Below are 19,099 nucleotides of genomic sequence, written 5' to 3' on the forward strand. Positions count from 1 at the left end.
ATTCCATACATTGACAGTTTTGCTTACTGGGGGTGCTTGCTTTAGGAATTGTCTGTACAATGGATAAAGGAACACAGACATGTGGTCAGACTGTCCTAAGTGCTGCCAGGGCACAGCCTTGTAGGGTACTTGTCACGTTGCTGTAGACTTGGTCAAGAATGTTACTCAGCTTTGCCAAAAAGCTCACATGCTGAGGATACATGGGGAGGAAAGTCTATAGGTTGCAATGGTTGAAGTTGCCCACTAGGATTAACATGGCATCTGGTTGTACAGTCTCTTGTTTGCTGATCATGTTGTGCATGACCTGCACTGGGCTCTCTCAGTAGATAAAAAGTTCTGCATTTCACCAACAGCAGTTATATATCAGTTACACTATGTTTAATGGCAGTTTGTACACCACCTGTTCATGTAGACACAGATGCCACCACCCCTGTTCTTCCCTGAGGCTGATGTGTGGTCCCTGGATATAGTGCATTTGGAGCTGGACTTTTGAGTCTGGCTTGCTGTCTGAGAGCCAGGTCTCCAAGAAAATAAGAGCACAGCATTCTCTGATCTCACGCTAAGTTGTAATCCTAGTTCTCAGCTTATCCAGCTTGTTTTTGAGGGAGCAAACATTAGCTATTAGCAGTCGCATAGCCCTAGGGTTTAGCCTAGCATGTAGTATGTGATGTGACTTCTCTTTCCAGGCTTCCGCTTTGGCCACTCTCTCTGCCAGCTGCGCCGCTCACCCAAGGCCGGTGCTACTGGGCCTTGCCAGTTGGAGTCAGTGTAGTCCGAATGTAGAAGAAAGTTGAAGTCAGAAAGGCTTAGGGTACGTTCGTGGTGAACTTCACCAATATCCAGGAGTGACTCTCAACTTTATCTTACTATTACATAGGTAAACTGTACATTAAAGATAAATACTAAAACTAAAATTAAAAAAATAGCGTTCGTGTTGTAAGGACGATGCAAAGACATCTGCCATGGTGAGCACCACCTCATGTGTGCAGCTAAGATTCCCATCATACACTTTAAGTGAAAATTAAACATGTCTCAATAATGCATCAGTCCCCCCCATTAAACATTACTAAACATCAATAAGGTCAAAAGTTCAAAACATTTAATATATCTGATGCAATTATCTAATTACTTAACATTAGCTAACCACTATTAATATATTACCTCGTGTTTTTTTATACTCTTTCTCTATCTCTCTTTCTCTCACACATACACTCTTACACACAGTACTGAAAGTAAAAGAGCTGAGAGTTTCCAGATGTAATATAAATAACTCACTGTAGTTTCTCCAGTTTACAGTGTCGGTCCTTCAGTAGATGAAAGAGCTCCTTCACTCCTAAATCCCCTGGTTTATTGCTGCTCAGATCCAGCTCTCTCAGGTGTGATGAGGGGTTTAATTTCAGAGCATTAACTAGAGTAGCCCAGCCTTCTTCTGTAATACTGCATTCATACAGGCTGCAAAGAGAAGAAGAAAAACTCATCACACTTGCAGCTGAATACACACACACAAACACACGCAGAGCACAAAGCAATACAGAACCAGGTCAGCTCATATGAAAAAGGTCTCTGAGAAATTTTTAGTCATACATCTAACAAAAGAGATATGAGTCCACTTTATCAGTGTTTCAGGCAACACTGGCTTCACCATATGCACATTTTTTTATCTGTGAAATGCTTTTTTAAAGCTTCAAGTAAGTTTCTTTTATTTGCATGCAAATACAGTGTAACCTCCTTTGAAATGCACTGAAATTGAACTTTCCCACTGTTGAGAGCATTAAAATGTATATTAACACTTAATCTATGCATAATAATTTGGTGTCGTCACAGTATACAGAGGCAGCTGTTTTTTTCCTGTATAAAGGCTCTTTCTGTGGGCCAGCAGTGTGGCTCTTAAATAAATGTTAATCACTCATACTGATTTGTCACATGAACACTGTACAGACTAAAATAAGATTGTTGTGACCTGTTATAATGAAGCTGTAAGTTTTAAACTTTATTGATATTTCAAACCCCATTTCTAAAAAAGTTGGGATGCTGTGAAAAATGTAAATAAAAACAAAATGCAATGCTTTGAAGACAACATATAAAATGTTGAAACTAAGAAATTTTATTGTTTTTTGAAAAATATATGCCCATTTTGAATTTGATGCCAGCAACAAGTTCCAAAAAAGATGGGACGAGGGCAACAAAAGCCTGGTAAAGTTGTGTAATGCTTAAAAAAAACAATAGGTGGTTAATTGGCAACAGGTCAGTAACATGATTTGGTATAAAATGAACATCTCAGAGAGGCTGAGTCTTTCAGAAGTAAAGATGAGAAGGGGTTCACCACTCTGTGAAAAACTGCACAATCAAATAGTACAGCAATTCAAGAATAACATTTCTTAATGTAAAAACAGCAAAGAACATTTTTGCTTTTTATCTACATAATAACATTACAAGATTCAGAGAATCTGGAGAAATCTCTGTACACAAGGGACAAGGCCAAGAACCAGTATTTGCTGGCCATGATCTTTGGGCCCTCAGATGGCACTGCATTAAAAACAGACATGAACTGGAAATCACTGCATGGGCTCAGAAACACTTCTGAAAACCACTGTCTATGAAAACAGTTTGTCGCTGCATCCACAAATACAAATTAAAGCTCTCAGATGCAAAGAAGAAAACATATATAAAAAGGATCCAGAAATGCTGCTACCTTCTCTGGGCCTGAGCTCATTTAAAATGGACTGAGGGGAAGGGGAAAAGTGTGCTGTGGTTGGATGGATCAACATTTCAATTTCTTTTTGGAAATCATGGCCACGTGCATTAGTGACTGGCACTTCCGCGAAGGCACCATTAATGCTGAAACATATATGTACCATTTTCAGGGAAGGCCTTGATAATTTCGGCGAGACAATGTCAAATCATACCCTGCATGTATTACAACAGCATTGCTCTGAATTAAGAGTCTCGGTGATAAACTGACCTGCCTGCGGTCCAGACCTGTCACCACTGAAAACATTTGGCACATTATAAAATGAAAAATATGACAAAGGAGACCTGTTGAGCAGCTGAAATCCTATGTTGGGCAAAAAATGGGAAAACATTTCACTTTTAGGACAACAGCAGTGTCTCCTCAGTTCCCAAACGCTTACAGAGTGTTGTTAAAAAAAGAGATGTTGAAACTCAGTGGTAAACATGCCCCCATCCTGACTTTTTTGGAACGTGTTGTTGGCATCAAATTCAAAATGGGCTCATATTTTTCAAAAACACTAACATTTCTCAGTTTCAACATTTGATATGTTGTCTTTGTTTTGTTTTTAATTGAATATATGGTTTAATTGATTTGCACATCATTGAATTTTGTTTTTTATTTATATTTTGCACAGCATCCCAACTTTTTTAGAAATGGGGTTGTGTGTGTGTGTGTGTGTGTGTGTGTGTGTATATATATATATATATATATATATATATATATATATATACACACACACACACACACACACACACACACACACACAACCCCATTTCTAAAAAAGTTGGGATGCTGTGCAAAATATAAATAAATAAAATATAAATAAAATATATAATATATATATAATAATATATAGCTGTTTTTTTTTAAAATTGAGCCTATTGAATTTGCAGCTGCTAACTGCTGGCATAAACACAGTAAAGAGTAGAAAATACCACTTATTACTGCCAGCTTAGTTACTGCTGCAGAGATATGATTAATAGAGAGTAATGTTTAATCACGACAAAAGTAAATAATATTGACATGTCATGGTTGGTCGGTTTATGAAGACTTGTATTTCAGCATCTTCTTGTTTGTACCCACAGAGTGCCTCCATGTCAAAGCTGATTGGTATGACAATTGAGTAACATTTGTTTATGATTTATTGAATTCAGATGCAAAACAATTCCTATTACTTTGAATGATACAAAGCAGTATGTTTTTTTCTGCAATTATACCTTCTATTTTATGAGTTGATGTTAATTTGTTGGATGAAAAATTTGATAGTAGAATAGTTAGTTTGGATGTCAAAGAGAAAGTTCTGGGGAACTTTAATTCATGCTTTGTAAGAGATAATATGTCAGTTCCTTTAAGGTGGAAGTACTTTTCCTTTTATATATCTTATCGTATTGCTCCTAAAGTTAAAGAAACCCATTTTAAAATAGTATCAGCAATATGCTGTGTTAGTGATTTTTTTTTGCATAGAAAATATTTAAATTTGAAGTGGATCCTTGCATCTTTTGTGCTATAGAGGCTGAAACTATTGACTATCTATTTTTTAAAAATGATCATATGTTCATTTGTTTTAGTCTGATATTCATACTTGGATGAGTTCAGAATTTAAAATGCAGATAAAAAAACATTCAGATTTAGTTTTTTTCCATTCAGAATAGGAATGCCATGAATCTAACTCCACGGGTACATTCTGTGGTTGGTCGTTTTGCCTGCCCATTTCCTGTTAAAGTAGGCAGTTCTTGTACATCAAAATGTACCTAACTCTCTGGAGATCTGTAATCTATCTTTCAGAGTAGCCTCACATGACTTGCAACTGACAGTTAAATGTGTTTTATAGTGAATTCTCAAATAGTGAATTCTGTTTTGTATGTATATGTAGCACGGCATGTGCTACCCCGGGCTCAAGGAGGACGCTGGAGGCAGGGTTCACAGTTGCAGCAGCCATCTCTTTAATCACTCAAAACAACCCAAACAGACAAACCAAATAATACACTACAAGACGCCACCAGAACCTAGGCTGGCCACTTTTTTTTAGTGGCTTCAGTCCGCTAGACTTTCCAGTCCTTTGTCCTCAATAAGGAGCTTTCCAGCTCCTCAGTCTCTTGTTGCTGCTGCGTGTCCCTCTCTCTCTCTCTCTGTGTTCCCTCTCAGCTCTTTTAAAAGGCACCTGAGCCGAGAGGGAACGAGAGCTCGCTGCTCCGCCTCCTCGTCACCGCCCCCAGCTGGCGGCTCAGCCACCCGGGTTGAAGGTGAGGTGTAGTGGAGCAGCCTTGCTGCGTAACAGGGGGCGGGGCCCAGGCGGCAGAGCTCGGGACTCGCTCCTTCCCCTGGTGCCTCTCGTTACCGGCACCGTCGTCGTCTTCCTCCTCCCGCCGTCACTCGCGCCACTCTGAAATACTCGGGCTTTTCGCTCCGCCCCCTCCACGCTCGCGGCTCTCTTCCTGCCGTCCTGGCCGAGGTTCGTCGCCGCTGGGTGTTCGCGGCCGTCATCATCGGGGCCCGGGGTGCGGGCGCATGCCACACCCTGGTGCCTCTCGTTACCGGCACCATCGTCATCCTCCTCCTCCTACCGCCGTCACTCGGGTCACTCGGCAGAGCTCTGGCTTTGCACTCCGCCCCCTCCACACTCTCTCTCCCTGCCGTCCTGGCCGAGGTTGGTCGCCGCTGGGTGCTCAGGCGCATGCCACATACCCCCACCACCCAACTCAGGCCGGGAACTGGACTGAGCCATCACACCCCCCCCCGGGGGAAGACCCAGCACAGGGCGGGAGGGTGGGAGAACCCTGGGCCTCCGTGACTTCTCCGGCGGCAGGCGGGGCCTCCGCAACTTCTCCGGTGGCAGGCGGGGCCTCCGCGATGGGAGGGGAGAGACGGTGAGCTCCGAGTGCTCTCGGAGCAGGGACGGGAGGGGAGAGATGGTGAGCTCCGAGCACCCTCGGAGCAGGAAGGGGAGAGGGGAGAAGGTGAGCTCCGAGCACCCTCGGAGCAGGAAGGGGGGGAGGGGGGAAAAGGTGAGCTCCGAGCACCCTCGGAGCAGGAAGGGGAGGTGGGAGAAGGACTCCAGTCCTCCTGGGAGCTGGGACTGGAGGCTCGAGGGGTGGTGAGAGGAGGGCTCCTGCCCCCACGCACACCGAGGGTTGCCGCTCCGCCAGCAGGCTCCTGACCATCTGACGGGTTGCCACCTGCTGCTCCTCAAGCTGCTTCCAGTGCTTTTCAGCATTCTGGAAGACAGCCTGCAGCTCCCGCCAGCCGGCAAGGTGCAGGTGTACCAAGGTCTTGATGGCCTCCTCTTCTGCCGCGGAGACTCCCTCAGTGTGTTGGCGTCCTCCTCCTGGGTTTCGGCACCACTGTAGCACGGCATGTCCTACCCCGGGCTCAAGGAGGACGCTGGAGGCAGGGTTCACAGTTGCAGCAGCCATCTCTTTAATCACTCAAAACAACCCAAACAGACAAACCAAACAATACACTACAAGATGCCACCAGAACCTAGGCTGGCCACTTTTCAGTGGCTTCAGTCCGCTAGACTTTCCAGTCCTGAGAGGGAACGAGAGCTCGCTGCTCCGCCTCCTCGTCACGGCCCCCAGCTGGCGGCTCAGCCGCCCGGGTTGAAGGTGAGGTGTAGTGGAGCGGCCTCGCTGCGTAACAGGGGGCGGGGCCCAGGCGGCGGAGCTCGGGACTTGCTTCTTCCCCTGCTGCCTCTCATTACCGGCACCGTCGTCGTCTTCCTCCTCCCGCCGTCACTCGCGCCACTCTGAAATACTCGGGCTTTTCGCTCCGCCCCCTCCACGCTCACGGCTCTCTTCCTGCCGTCCTGGCCGAGGTTCGTCGCCGCTGGGTGTTCGGGCCCCGCCTTCCTGCCGACTCTCACGGCCATCATCGTCGGGGCCCGGGGTGCGGGCACATGCCACACCCTGGTGCCTCTCGTTACCGGCACCATCGTCGTCCTCCTCCTCCTACCGCCGTCACTCGGGTCACTCGGCGGAGCTCTGGCTTTGCGCTCCGCCCCCTCCACACTCTCTCTCCCTGCCGTCCTGGCCGAGGTTGGTCGCCACTGGGTGTTCGGGCCCCGCCTTCCTGCCGATTCTCGCGGCCATCATCGTCGGGGCCCGGGGGGCGGGCGCATGCCACAGTATAATATTTCCACATTAAGCACTTTACAACTTTACAGCTGCCTACAGTGATGGCCAGTGGATATTAATTGACTAGTGCACTAGTCACTGCAACCCCTATCACATACATACTTCCCCTCTCTGTCTCTCTCTTTCACACACAGTCACACAGTACTGAAAGTAAAAGAGCTGAGGGTTTCCAGATGTAATGTGAGTAACTCACTGTAGTTTCTCCAGTTTACAGTGTGGATCCTCCAGTAGATCAGAGAGCTCCATCAATCCTGAATCTCCTGGTTTATTCCAGCTCAGATCCAGCTCTCTCAGGTGTGATGAGGGGTTTGATTTCAGAGCTTTAACCAGATCAGCACAGCCATCATTTGTAATACTGCAGAATCCCAGCCTGCAAAGAGAACAAGGAAAACTCCTCACACTTACAGCTCTACACACAGATGATACACAATAAAGTAAAACACAGATTTAACACCCACACATTCAGTGTTTAGGTTCACACTGGCTTCACTTGATGCATTTTTCATCCATGAAAAATGGGCCCTTTATAACTTTTAGTTTGCATCAATACTATTTCTTTCTCATGCCCTTGGAAAGTGTAACTTCCATTGAAATGCACTGAAATAACAATCACACTTTTCATAGTATTGCAGCATACATTAAAAATAAATCTACAGTTGCAAGAAGAAAATCAGGAAACCCATTTGCAATTACCTGGATTTCTGCATTATTAGAAAAATGTGGTCTGATCATGATCTAAGTCACAATTAAAGACAAACACAGTCTAATAAAACTAATAACTCAAACAGTTGAATTCTCATGTGTATTATTGAGCACATTGGGTAAACATCCATAGTGCAGGCTAGAAAAAGTAGGTGTACCCTTGAATTTAATAATCTGTAGATCCATCTTGAGCAGCAATCACTTCCACCAAATGTTTCTTGTAGCTGCAAATAAGATTTACACCATGTTGAGGAGGAATTTTGGACCATTCCTTTCTGCAAATGTATTTCAGTTCATCAATATTTCTGAGACACTTTGCTTGCACAGCCCACTTCAGGTCATACCACAGCTTCTCAATAGGGTTAGGACTTTGACATAGCCATTGCAAAAACAACTCTTCTTCAACCATTCTTTAGTTGATTTACTTGTTTGCATTGGGTCATTGTTTTGTTACATTACCCAACATCTCGTCAGCTTGAGGTCACAGACTGCTACCCTTATGTTCTACTGTAAAATGTTTTGATACACCTTTGAATTCATTGTTCCCTGAATATTTGTATGGCATTTTGGCCCTGAGGCAACAAAGCAACCCCAAACCATGATGCCCTCTCCACCATGTTTCACAGTTGTTATGAGGTTTTGGTGCTGGTGTGCAGTGTCCTTTTCCCTCCAAACATAGTGTTGTGCATCTGTGCAAAATGTTCCACTTTTGTCTCATTTTTCAATAGAACATTTTCCCAGAAGCACTGTGGAACATCCAGACAGTCTTTGGCAAACTTGAGATGGGCTTCAATGTTTATAATATTTTTTCTTGGAAAGCAGCGGCTTTCTTCATGGTGTCCTTCCATGAATAGCATTCCTGTTCAGGGTTTTTGTAATACTAGACACATGAACAAAGGTTTTTGCAGTTTGTAGTCTCCTGTAGGAAAGACTTCTTGATTAGCTTTCTTGATAAGCACAGATTTGGGTGCTGCTTTTATTTAATGGGCAAAGCACCCATGAAACCCACACTTCCAATCTCATCTCCTAAACTGAAAAACCTTTTGCTGATTAGCTCTTGGAGAAGTCATTAACATAGAGGTTCCCTGACTTTTTCTAGCCTGTGTTGTGGTTGTTTACTTACTTACTTATGTGGTCAATAAAAGACATGAAAAGTACAAAATTTTGTGTGTTATTAGTTTAGTTGGATTGTGTTCTGGCTTGGATAACCATCAGACCACATTTTATTAGTAACCAATGCAGAAATCCAGGTAATTACAAAGAGTTCACTTACATTGTTTGTAACATTTTTGTGTATACAATACAAAACAATATTTTGATCTTGTTGGCATTGCAACACTGTATGGAGGAAGCTGTTTTTTTATCTGATATCAACAGTGACTTGTGATTTTAATTTTGTTGCAGTACTCAACTCCTGTTTGTGTCACCTTTAAACGTGCAATAAAACTGTTTAAATAGAGAAGAATAGTAAAATAATAACTGACTTTGTATCTCAATGATAAATACATTTACATACATTGTGTTCTTACCCCTCAGTGTCTTTAAACCTCTCCTCAGGGAAGCCCAGTGTTAAAGTGTCAAACACAAGACAAAGCACAATGGGCCTCATTTATCAACCATTCTTACTAAGACATTTCTTCTTAAAACACACTTATGCAGTTCTATGGAGATTCTGACATTCACCAGTGTTGTCTTATTTGGGATTTGTTCTTAGGTAAGAACAGAATCTACGAACACTCAAGAGCACAAAGGTAAGAACAATTCTGTGGTTTAAGAACGCGTCATACATCTGACAGACTTTTTTTGGACCTTCTTTAGAACAAATTTAAGAAAAAAGTTGCACAGGGGTGTTCGTTTTTTTTTTCAGAGCTATAAAACATTTCACATTGGTCTGACAGGATGTTGAAACTCACTGTAGTTTCTGCAGTTTACAGTGTGGATCCTCCAGTAGATCAGAGAGCTGCTTCACTGCTGAATCTCCTGGTTTATTCCAATTCAGATGCAGCTCTCTCATGTGTGAGGGGTTTAATTTCAGAGCTTTCACCAGATCAGCACAGCCGTCATCTGTAATATAGCAGCCAGACAGTCTGCGGAAAGAAGAAAACCTCCTCACACTTACAGCTCAACATACAGGCTTTAATCTCACAGTATGAATCAGTTCCAAACTTGTTCTGTGTTTCACTTCCTGCTGTGGGTGTTTGCACTCATGTCAAAGTAGAAAATACATAAAATTGCCCCAGACACATATTTATACTTGATCTTCATAAGACTCATTAAATATTGAAACCCTTAAGTTTAACAGTGTGAATCCTGACAGTGATCATAGTATAAATTTGTGACTTAGTTTTTAACAGATCTCTAGTTCGGAAGTGCATAAGGCTCTTAAAGAAATAAATCAGCAGTACCTGATACTTTAGATCCACTGCTTTTTAAGCTAGTGGCTTATGTTATTGCAGCACCTTTAGCTTATATTTTTAATCTTTCCTTAGCTACACATGAAATGCGATTGATCTGAAAATCTTCTTTTGTTGTTTAGCTATGAAAAGGAGAAGATACTACAGTGTTGAATAATTATAGAACTATTTCTAACCTTTCAGTGTGAGTTAAAAGATCTCTCACTGGCCATATAATAGACCCCTTTATCTCTTCCTCAGCTTAGCACTGAGCAGGCTTACGATGAGTAAAAACAACAGACAAAAACTAGAAAGGGAAAGTTTGTGAACGAACCTTAAGTTGGCTTGAAAAAGCCAGCTATTACGTCAAAACGTTAAAATGGTTGAAGACTGTTAATAATTGTTAAAAATTTACCAAATTGTTGTTAAGCAGAAGCTGCAGTATCCATGTTCCACCTTAAATTTGGTGCCACCTTAAAAAGAGGTCCCCCGTAAAATTCTGTGCCACCTTAAATTTAGTGCTATTGGTAAATGCAGTCCCACCTTAAATTTAGTGCCACCTTCAAAAGAGTTCCACCTTAAATTCTGTGCCACCTTAAATTTAGTGCTATTGGTAAATGCAGTCCCACCTTAAATTTAGTGCCACCTTCAAAAGAGTTCCACCTTAAATTCTATGCCACCTTAAATGTGGTGTTAAATTCACTGTCACCTTAAATTTAGTGCTAACCTAAATGCAGCTCCACCTTAAAACAAGTTCCACCTTAAATTCTGTGCCACCTTAATTTTAGTGCTGCCTTAAAGAGTTCCATCTTAAATTCTGTGCCACCTTAAGTTCATTGCAGTGTTAATTTAAGTCCCACTTTAAATTTTGTGCCAGCTTAATTTTAGTTTTACCTTAAAGAGAGTTCCACCTTAAGTTCTGTGGCACCTTAAATTTAGTGCGATGTCAATTGCATTGCCACCTTGAAAGAAGTTCCACCTTCAATTCTGTGCCATCTTAATTTTAGTGCTACCTTAAAGAGAATTCCACCTTAAATTCTGTGCCTCCTTAAAGTTAGTGCTATGTCAATTGAAGTTCCACCTTAAATTCAGTGCTAACTTAAATGCAGTTCCTCCTTAATTTCAGTGTCAGTGTAAACTCAGTGCTACCTTAAAAGAAGTTAAAATGGTTAAAATGGTTAAAGTTAAAATGGTTGAAGATTGTTGATAGCTGTTAAAATACTGCCAAAATGTTCCTAAGCAGAAGCTGCAGTATCCGTGGTGGATGGTAATTCTTTGGTAGTTGGTACTGTGAATGAAGTTCCACCTTAAAATTTGTGCCAACTTAATTTTAGTGTTATGTTTATTGCAGTTCAATCTTAATTTCTGTGCCACCTTAAATTTGGTGCTATGTTAATTGCAGTGGCACCTTAAAACAAGTTCCACCTTAAATTCTGTGCCACCTTAATTTTTGTGCTATGTTAATTTAAGTTCAACCTTAAATTCTGTGCCACCCTAATTTTAGTGCTACCTTAAAGAGTTCCACCTTAAATTCTGTGCCACCTTAAATTAATTGCAATGTTAATTGAACTCCCATCTTAAATTTTGTGCCAGCTTAATTTTAGTTTTACCTTAAAGAGAGTTCCACCTTAAGTTCTGTGGCACCTTAAATTTTGTGTTATGTTAATTGCAGAGTCACCTTGAAATAAGTTCCACCTTAAATTCTGTGCAATCTTACTTTTAGTGCTACCTTAAAGAGAAGTCCACAATAAATTCTGTGCCTCCTTAAATTTAGTGCTATGTTAATTGAAGTTCCACCCTAAATTCAGTGCTAACTTAAATGGAGTTCCACCATAATTTCAGTGTCAGTGTACACTCAGTGCTACCTTAAAAGAAGTTCCACCTTAAAATTAATGCTATTTTAATTGAAGTTCTACCTTAAATTCTGTGCCATCTTAAATGTAGTGCTACGTTAATTGAAGTTCTACATTAAATTCTGTTTTTGCTTAAATTTACAGCTATGTTAATAGCAGGTCCACCTTAAATTTAATGCTATGTTTATTCAAATCCCACCTTAAGTTCTATGCCACCTTAATTTTAGTACTATGTTAATTAAAGTTCCACATTAAATTCTGTTCCACCTTAAATTTAGTGATATGTTAATAGCAGTTCCACCTTAAACTTAATACTATGTTAATTTAAGTTCCACCTTAAATTCTGTGCCATCTTAAATTTAAATTTAAATTTTTATTATGCTAATTGAGGTTCCACCTTAAATTCAGTGCTACCTGAGTGCAATTGCACCTTAAAAGCAGTTCCACCCTATAAAATTCATTATGTGTGCTGACACTGCTGAGCATTAGGCTGTGAGCATGTGAGACATTGGGCTCCGTGCGTGAGTTTGTATGTGTGTGTGAGAGAGGGGCCCATTGTGACATCATATGTGGCATTCTGCCAACATTCCGCCCATTCATTCCCTATGGGAAAAAATATCGACTTTTAACATTAATTTTCTGGATTCCTTAAAAAAGCACAAGCACACCCCGTGGGTATAGGTCCTACGATCCTGCAAAGTTTTGTGGTTCTAGCTCAAAAACTAATAGCGGGTCAGTATGGCTGTGGATTAAAGCTTGGAGCGGTGCTCTGAGTGAGGACTTGCATTTCAGTGGGTGTTGGGCAAAGAAGTAATAGAGCTTGAGTGGTGGCAAAAATGAATGGGACTCAATGGGAGGAACGAGGGATGAAAAACGACAAATAGAGGAATGCGGCTCAGTATGGCTGTGGATAAGATTTTGGAGCGGTGCCCTGAGTGAATACATGTATCTCGGTGGCTGTCAGGCAAAGAAGTAATACAGTTTGAGTGGTGGCAAAAAATAATGAAACTCTATGGGAGGAACGAGGGATGAAAAAACGACAAATAGAGGAGTGCGGGTCAGTATGGGTGTGGATTAGAGCTTGGGGACCTGCCCTGAATGAGTACATGCATTTTGGTGACTGGCGGGCAAAGAAGTAATAGAATTTGAGTGGTGGCGAAAATGTATAGGACTCAATGAGAGGAACGAGGGATGAAAAAATGACACAAAGAGGAGTGCGGGTCAGTATGGCGGTGGATTAGTTCTTGTGCTAGCTAAGTGCAATTCCACCTTAAACGTAGTTCCACCTTAAAAAAATCATTATGCACGCTGACACTGCTGAGCATTAGGCTGAGAGCATGTGAGACAGTGGGCTCTGTGCGTGAGTTTATATGGGTTTGTGAGTTAAGGGCCCATTGTGACATCATGTCCTGCATGCTGCCCAGAGTCTGCTCAATGTAAGTCTATGAGAGAAACGAAGGATGGAATAAAACGACAGACGGATGAGTGCGGGTCAGAACGACAGTGAATTCATGCTTGGGAGCCTGAATTCACAGGGCTATGTTTTGTGTGAAAATGAATAGGACCCTATGGGAGGGACGAGGGATGAAAAAATGACAAATGGAGAAGTGCGGGTAAGTATGACTTTGGATTCGATCTCTTGGACCTGCCCTGAGTTAGTACATGCAGTTTGGTGTGTGTTGGTCAGAGGAAAAACCTGGGCTGGGGTTTGGGTGCGCTTGCGGATCTGCTCTAAGTAAGCACATGTAGTTATGTGGCTGTCAGGAAGAAGACAGATTGAGGCTTTGTTGGGGTAGAAAATGAATGGAACTCTGTGGAAAAAACGAGGGATGAAAAAATGACGCAGAGAGGAGTGCGGGTCAGGATGTCTGTGGAATAGAGTTTGGGGAACTGCAGTGAGTGAGGAGATGTACTTTGGTGGCTGTCGGTCAAAGAAGTAATACAGTTTGAGTGGTGGCACAAATGAATGAGACTCTATGGGAGGAACGAGAGATGAAAAAATTATAAATAGAGAAGTGCGGGTCAGTATGGCTATGGATTAGAGATTGGGGATGTGCCCTGAGTGAGTACATGCATTTTGGTGGCTGTCGGGCAAAGAAGTAATACAGTTTAAGTGGTGGCGACAATGAATGAGACTCAGTGAGACGAACAAGGGATGAAAAATAACAGAAAGAGGAGTGCAGGTCAGAATGACTTTGGATTGGAGCTTGGGGACCTGCCTTGAGTGAGTACATATAGTTTGTTTGTCGTCGGGTAAAGAAGCAATAGAGTTTGAGTGGTGGCGAAAATGAATGGGACTCTAAGGGAGAAACCGTGGATGGAATAAAATGACAAATAGATGGGTGCGGGTCAGTATGGCGGTGGATTAGAACTTGGAAATGTGCCCTGAGTGAGTATTGCATTTTGGTGGCTGTCAGGCAAAGAAGTAATAGAGTTTGAGTGGTGGCAAAAATAAATGAGACTCCATGGGAGAAACGAGAGATGGAATAAAACGACAAATGGATGAGTGCAGGTCAGTACAACAGTGAATTCATGCTTGGAGGCCTGCCTTAAGATAGTAGTATGTGAAATGATGTGTGTGTGGTGTGGGGTGTGTAGAGTGTGTTGTGTGCTTATTGTGTGTGGTGTGTTGAGTGTGTGCTGTGTTTATTGTGTGTGTTGTGGGCTGTGTTGAGTGTGTATGGTGTGGGTGCGTTGAGTATGTGTGGTTTGTTAGGTGTGTTGAGTATGTGCTGTGTGTTAATTGTGTGTGTGTGTATGGGTGTGTGCGGGTCTGTTGAGTGTGTGATGTGGGGTGTTTAGTGTGTGTTGTGTTTTTTGTGTGTGGTGTGGGATGTGTTGAATGTGTGTGGTTTGAGTATGTGCCTTGTGTTAATTGTGTGGAGTGTGTGTGTGGGTCTGTTGATTGTGTGGTGTGGGGTGTGTTGAGTGTGTGTGCTGTGTTGAGTTTGGTGTGGTGTGCTTATTGTGGGTGGGGTTAGGTGTGTGTATTGTGTTGAGTGTGTGTGCCATGCTTATAATAATAATAATAATAATAATAATAATAATAATCATACATTATACTTATATAGCACTTTCCAAGAACTCAAAGACACTTACAGGTTTTCGAAACACAGAACAGTATTTCGAAAACCTGTGTGTATTATTGTGTGTGGTGTGGAGTGTGTTGAGTGTGTGTGGTGTGCTTATTGTGTATGGGGTGAAGTGTGTTTATTGTGTTGAGTGTGTGTTGTGTGTTTATTGTGTGTGGTGAGGGGTGTGTTGAGTGTATGTGGTGTGCTTATTGTGTGTGGGGTGAGGTGTGTTTATTGTGTGTGGTGTGGGGTATGTTGAGTGTGTGTGTGTGTGTGCTTATTGTGTGTGGGGTGAGGTCTGTTTATTTTGTGTGGTGTGTTGAGTGTGTGTTGTGTGTTTATTGTGTGTGGTGTGTTGAGTGTGTGCTGGGTGTTTATTGTGTGTGGTGTGGGGTGTGTTGAGTGTGTGGTGTGCTCATTGTGGGTTGGGTGAGGTGTGTTAATTGTGTGTGGTGTGTTGAGTGTTTATTGTGTGTGCTGTGTTGAGCTTGTGTTGGGGGTTTATTGTGTGTGATGTGTGGTGTGCTTATTGTGTGTGGGGTCAGGTGTACTTATTGTGTGTGGTGTGTTTAGTGTGTGTTCTGTGTTTATTGTGTGGGGTGTGTTGAGTGTGTGTGGTGTGCTTATTGTGTGTGGGGTGAAGTGTGTTTATTGTGTGTGGTGTGTGTTGTGTGTTTATTGTGTGTGGTTTGGGGTGTGTTGAGTGTGTGGTGTGCTTATTGTGTGTGGGGTGAGGTGTGTTTATTGTGTGTGGTGTGGGGTGTGTTGAATGTGTGTTGTGTGTTTATTTTCCTTAAATTCTTTGCCACCTTAATTTTATTGCAATGTTATTTGAAGTTCCACCTTAAATTCTTTGCCATCTTAATTTTAGTGCTACCTTAAAGAGAGTTCCACCAAATTTTGTGCTTCCTTTAACTTAGTGCTATGTTAATTGAAGTTCCACCTTAAATTGAGTGCTAACATAAATGCAGTTCCACCTTAATTTCAGTGTCAGTGTAAACTCAGTGCTACCTTAAAAGAAGTTCCACCTTAAAATTCAGTGCTACCAAAGTGCAATTCCACCTTAAAAGCAGTTCCACCTTAAAAAAATCATTATGTGTGCTGACACTGCTGAGCATTAGGCTGTGAGCATGTGAGACATTGGGCTCCGTGTGTGAGTTTGTAAGTGTTTTGTGAGAGAGGGGCCCATTGTGACATCACGTGTGGCATGCTGCCAACATTCCGCCCATTCACTCTCTATGGGACAAAAAGTCCGCAAAATTCCATTGCTACATGGAATCTGTGCATCCAATCAAAAAGCTGTATACAAACATGCATCACACAATCAGGCCGGACAATCTGCAGTTGGAACGGTGTTGATATCTCGAAAACGGCGGGACGAGTAACGCAGCAAAGAACTGGCAGAAAAATAAGAATAAAATAGAAGAAGAAGAATATAAAGCAGTGTGTGTGTGGTGCATTGAGTGTGTGGAGTTGTTTTTATTGTGTGTGGTGTGTTGAGTGTGTGTTGTGTGTGGTGTGTTGAGTTTGTGTTGTGTGTTTATAGAGTGGTGTGGGGTGTGTTGAGTGTGTGTGTTGCGTTTATTGTGTGTGTTGTGGGTTGCGTAGAGTGTGTGTTGTGTGTTTGTGTGATGTGGGGTGTGTTGAGTGTGTGATGTGGGTTTATTTTGTGTGGTGTTGGGTGTGTTAAGTGTGTGCTGTGTGTTAATTGTGTGGGGTGTGTGTAGTGGGTGTGTTGAGTGTGTGTGGTGTGGGAGATGTGTGTGGTGTGGGGGGTGTTGAGTGTTTGTGGTTTGTTTATTGTGTGTGGTGTTGGTTGTGTTAAGTGTGTGTGATATGGGGTATGTTGAATGTGCTGTGTGTTAACTGTGTGTGTTGTGTTGAGTGTGTGTGGGTGTGTTGAGTGTGTATGGTATGGGTGTGTTGAGTTTGTGCTGTGTTTTAATTGTTTGTGGTGTAGGGTGTGTTGAGTGTGTGTGGTGTGGGGAGTGCTGAGTGTGTGGTGTGGTGTGTTGAGTGTGTGCTGTGTGTTAATTGTGTTGGGTGTGTTTATTGAGTGGAGTGTTTGACTGGCTAAATGATGTGTTATGTACTATAGCACGTATGTGTGCTGTTTGGTTGTCTCTCTTTGTTGCAGTCTGCCCGAACATCTATTAGTGGATTTCGTTCTACTCAGGTGACCAATCAGGAGAAACAACATCAGTGGAGGGGGAGGAGCTTCATCTTTAAGAACCTGCAGAGACAAGATAGCAGAAGGGCTGCCATGCCATTCAGAAGCCCTCAGACACACTGTTAGAATTAATGCTTGCTTCTATCTTTTTGCACATATTTATACATTTGCTATATAGTCTGCTCCTGCTGTATTGTTTGTAAAAGGGATACTTGAAAACATATTTTATTTATGTTCAGTTTGAGCATGCCTGTACACAAACAGTACATAGGAAGCCCTTTGTTAAACACACTAGGTAAAAGGGCAAGTTATGTTTTGTTTACTTTTTAGTTGCAGTAGCTATCTTGTTTTTATTTAGGTTAGGGTTAGGTAGATGGTTTGGTTTTCTTTGTGTTGTTGGCACCTTCCGTGGCCGTTTTCCATAGGGAAGCACCAACCAGATTTTTTCTGTTTTTATGGTTTCTAGAAAGGTTGACATTGAAACTTTCTGTGCTTGTTAATGTTGAACTGTCTACCTTGTATATGTCATAGAATATAGGGGATGAATTTCCAGCTTAAAGTCTCATGTTTAAATCATGTCTCTTCTCCCACCACATCGTCCACACCTGCCTCATGTTTGCAACCTCTATCTCCTAGACTTAAGGGAGAGTCATAACAAATGAACATCATGGACAAACATGTTTCAACTACACTAATAATTTGAACGAGTACTTCGAAGGAGAGAAATAAAGAACAGCAAAAAACAAAGAGCAAAAGAACAAAAATATTTTGGTTACAAATTTCATAACAGGTCATTAAGAACACAATATTACCTGGAGCCCTACAATCTTACAACATGAGGTACCCAAGGTTCCCACTATAAAAGTCTACAAAATAAATGATTGAAAAACAAAGAGAATAAGAATTTCTAATGTTACTAAAAGCTAAAGTAATGACAGAATGGGAGACGAAGTTGACTCAACTAAAGTTGTTACTGTTACCAAACCACCCCTCTAAAAAAAATAAAAAAACACTGATAATGATTTTGAACACCTGTATGGAATCTCAAAGTTATTTAACTCGAAATAATACTCTGAACCAGGTAGTTGTGATGAGCAAGAAACATTCAATAGAGGTTATTTAACAATGATATGAGTTCCTTTGAAAACATGTTTATCATTGAGTTGGGACACAGGAATTCCTGACCTGGACACTGGGGGCACTGTTGGTCAATGGCAGAAACAGAGTTTTTCTTGCAAATTATAATTTGGCTCCTCAAAGACACACAGTTATTGTTTTGGCAATTTCTGTCATTCTCACCAAAATTTTACAGTTGGTGGCAGTTATGAATCAGTGTTTACTTTGGAACTTTAAACTGGCAAAATCTTTTCCATCCTTGGTGTTTCTGCTTGATAAAGAGAAATCTTTTTGCATTCCTGCTGGATTTATGGCTGGGACAGTTATCCCTTGAGGGAAGGAGAGGGGATATTTGCAGAGAAGTGTTGCAAGAGACCCTTGTAAATGCCAATGGAAATGGTTGTGCATGTCACCTTTATCCCACCTGAAGGTCATTTTGCAGATCCTCTGCAATCTTAAAACCAACTAGTTTTTAGAGATAATTTGGGGTCCTCTGTATTCACTACACCAATCTTGAGTTGTTTTTGCTGTATGTTTAGGATCAATATCTTGTTGTAATATTTATCTTTTCCCATTCTTGGCCAATGAGATTGCATTCTATTATAATATTCCCTGGTACATCACTCCATTCATGTTTTCTTTAATGAAGAGCAATACTCCAGTAGTGACTGCACCATTTGCAGAGAGGCAGCCCCATATCATGATGCATCCACTTTCATGCTTCACTGTGGGTGGTCTTGGGATCATGCGTGCAAGCCTTCTATCTCAAAATATGATGAACTAATCTTGTCAAAGCATTATATTTTTGTTTAGTCTGACCAGCCTACATGGTTCCAGAATAGTTCAGATTTGTGTTACATGCTTGTTTGCTAATGTTACATGTAGCTAATGTAGATTTCTGAGCTGCTTTGTCAGCACAGAAGGAAT

At 41.8% G+C, this 19,099-nt stretch overlaps 1 protein-coding gene across 1 annotated transcript in view; it reads right to left on the minus strand.

The window, feature by feature from the left end:
• Positions 1–1,328: 1,328 nt before the first annotated feature.
• LOC118801322 (NACHT, LRR and PYD domains-containing protein 12-like) overlaps positions 1,329–19,099 on the minus strand; it is a gene marked incomplete at its 3' end in the record, with an annotated part of 63,635 nt that continues 45,864 nt past the window's right edge. The window contains exons 12-14 of the mRNA XM_036561580.1: positions 9,480–9,653; positions 7,058–7,234; positions 1,329–1,452 (exon numbers count right to left, since the gene is read on the minus strand). Coding sequence (XP_036417473.1) covers positions 1,329–1,452; positions 7,058–7,234; positions 9,480–9,653 — 475 coding nt within the window. The remainder of the gene's footprint in view (positions 1,453–7,057; positions 7,235–9,479; positions 9,654–19,099) is intronic.

Source organism: Colossoma macropomum, unplaced genomic scaffold (assembly GCF_904425465.1).
Source record: "Colossoma macropomum unplaced genomic scaffold, Colossoma_macropomum, whole genome shotgun sequence".
Classification (NCBI taxonomy): Eukaryota; Metazoa; Chordata; class Actinopteri; order Characiformes; family Serrasalmidae; genus Colossoma; species Colossoma macropomum.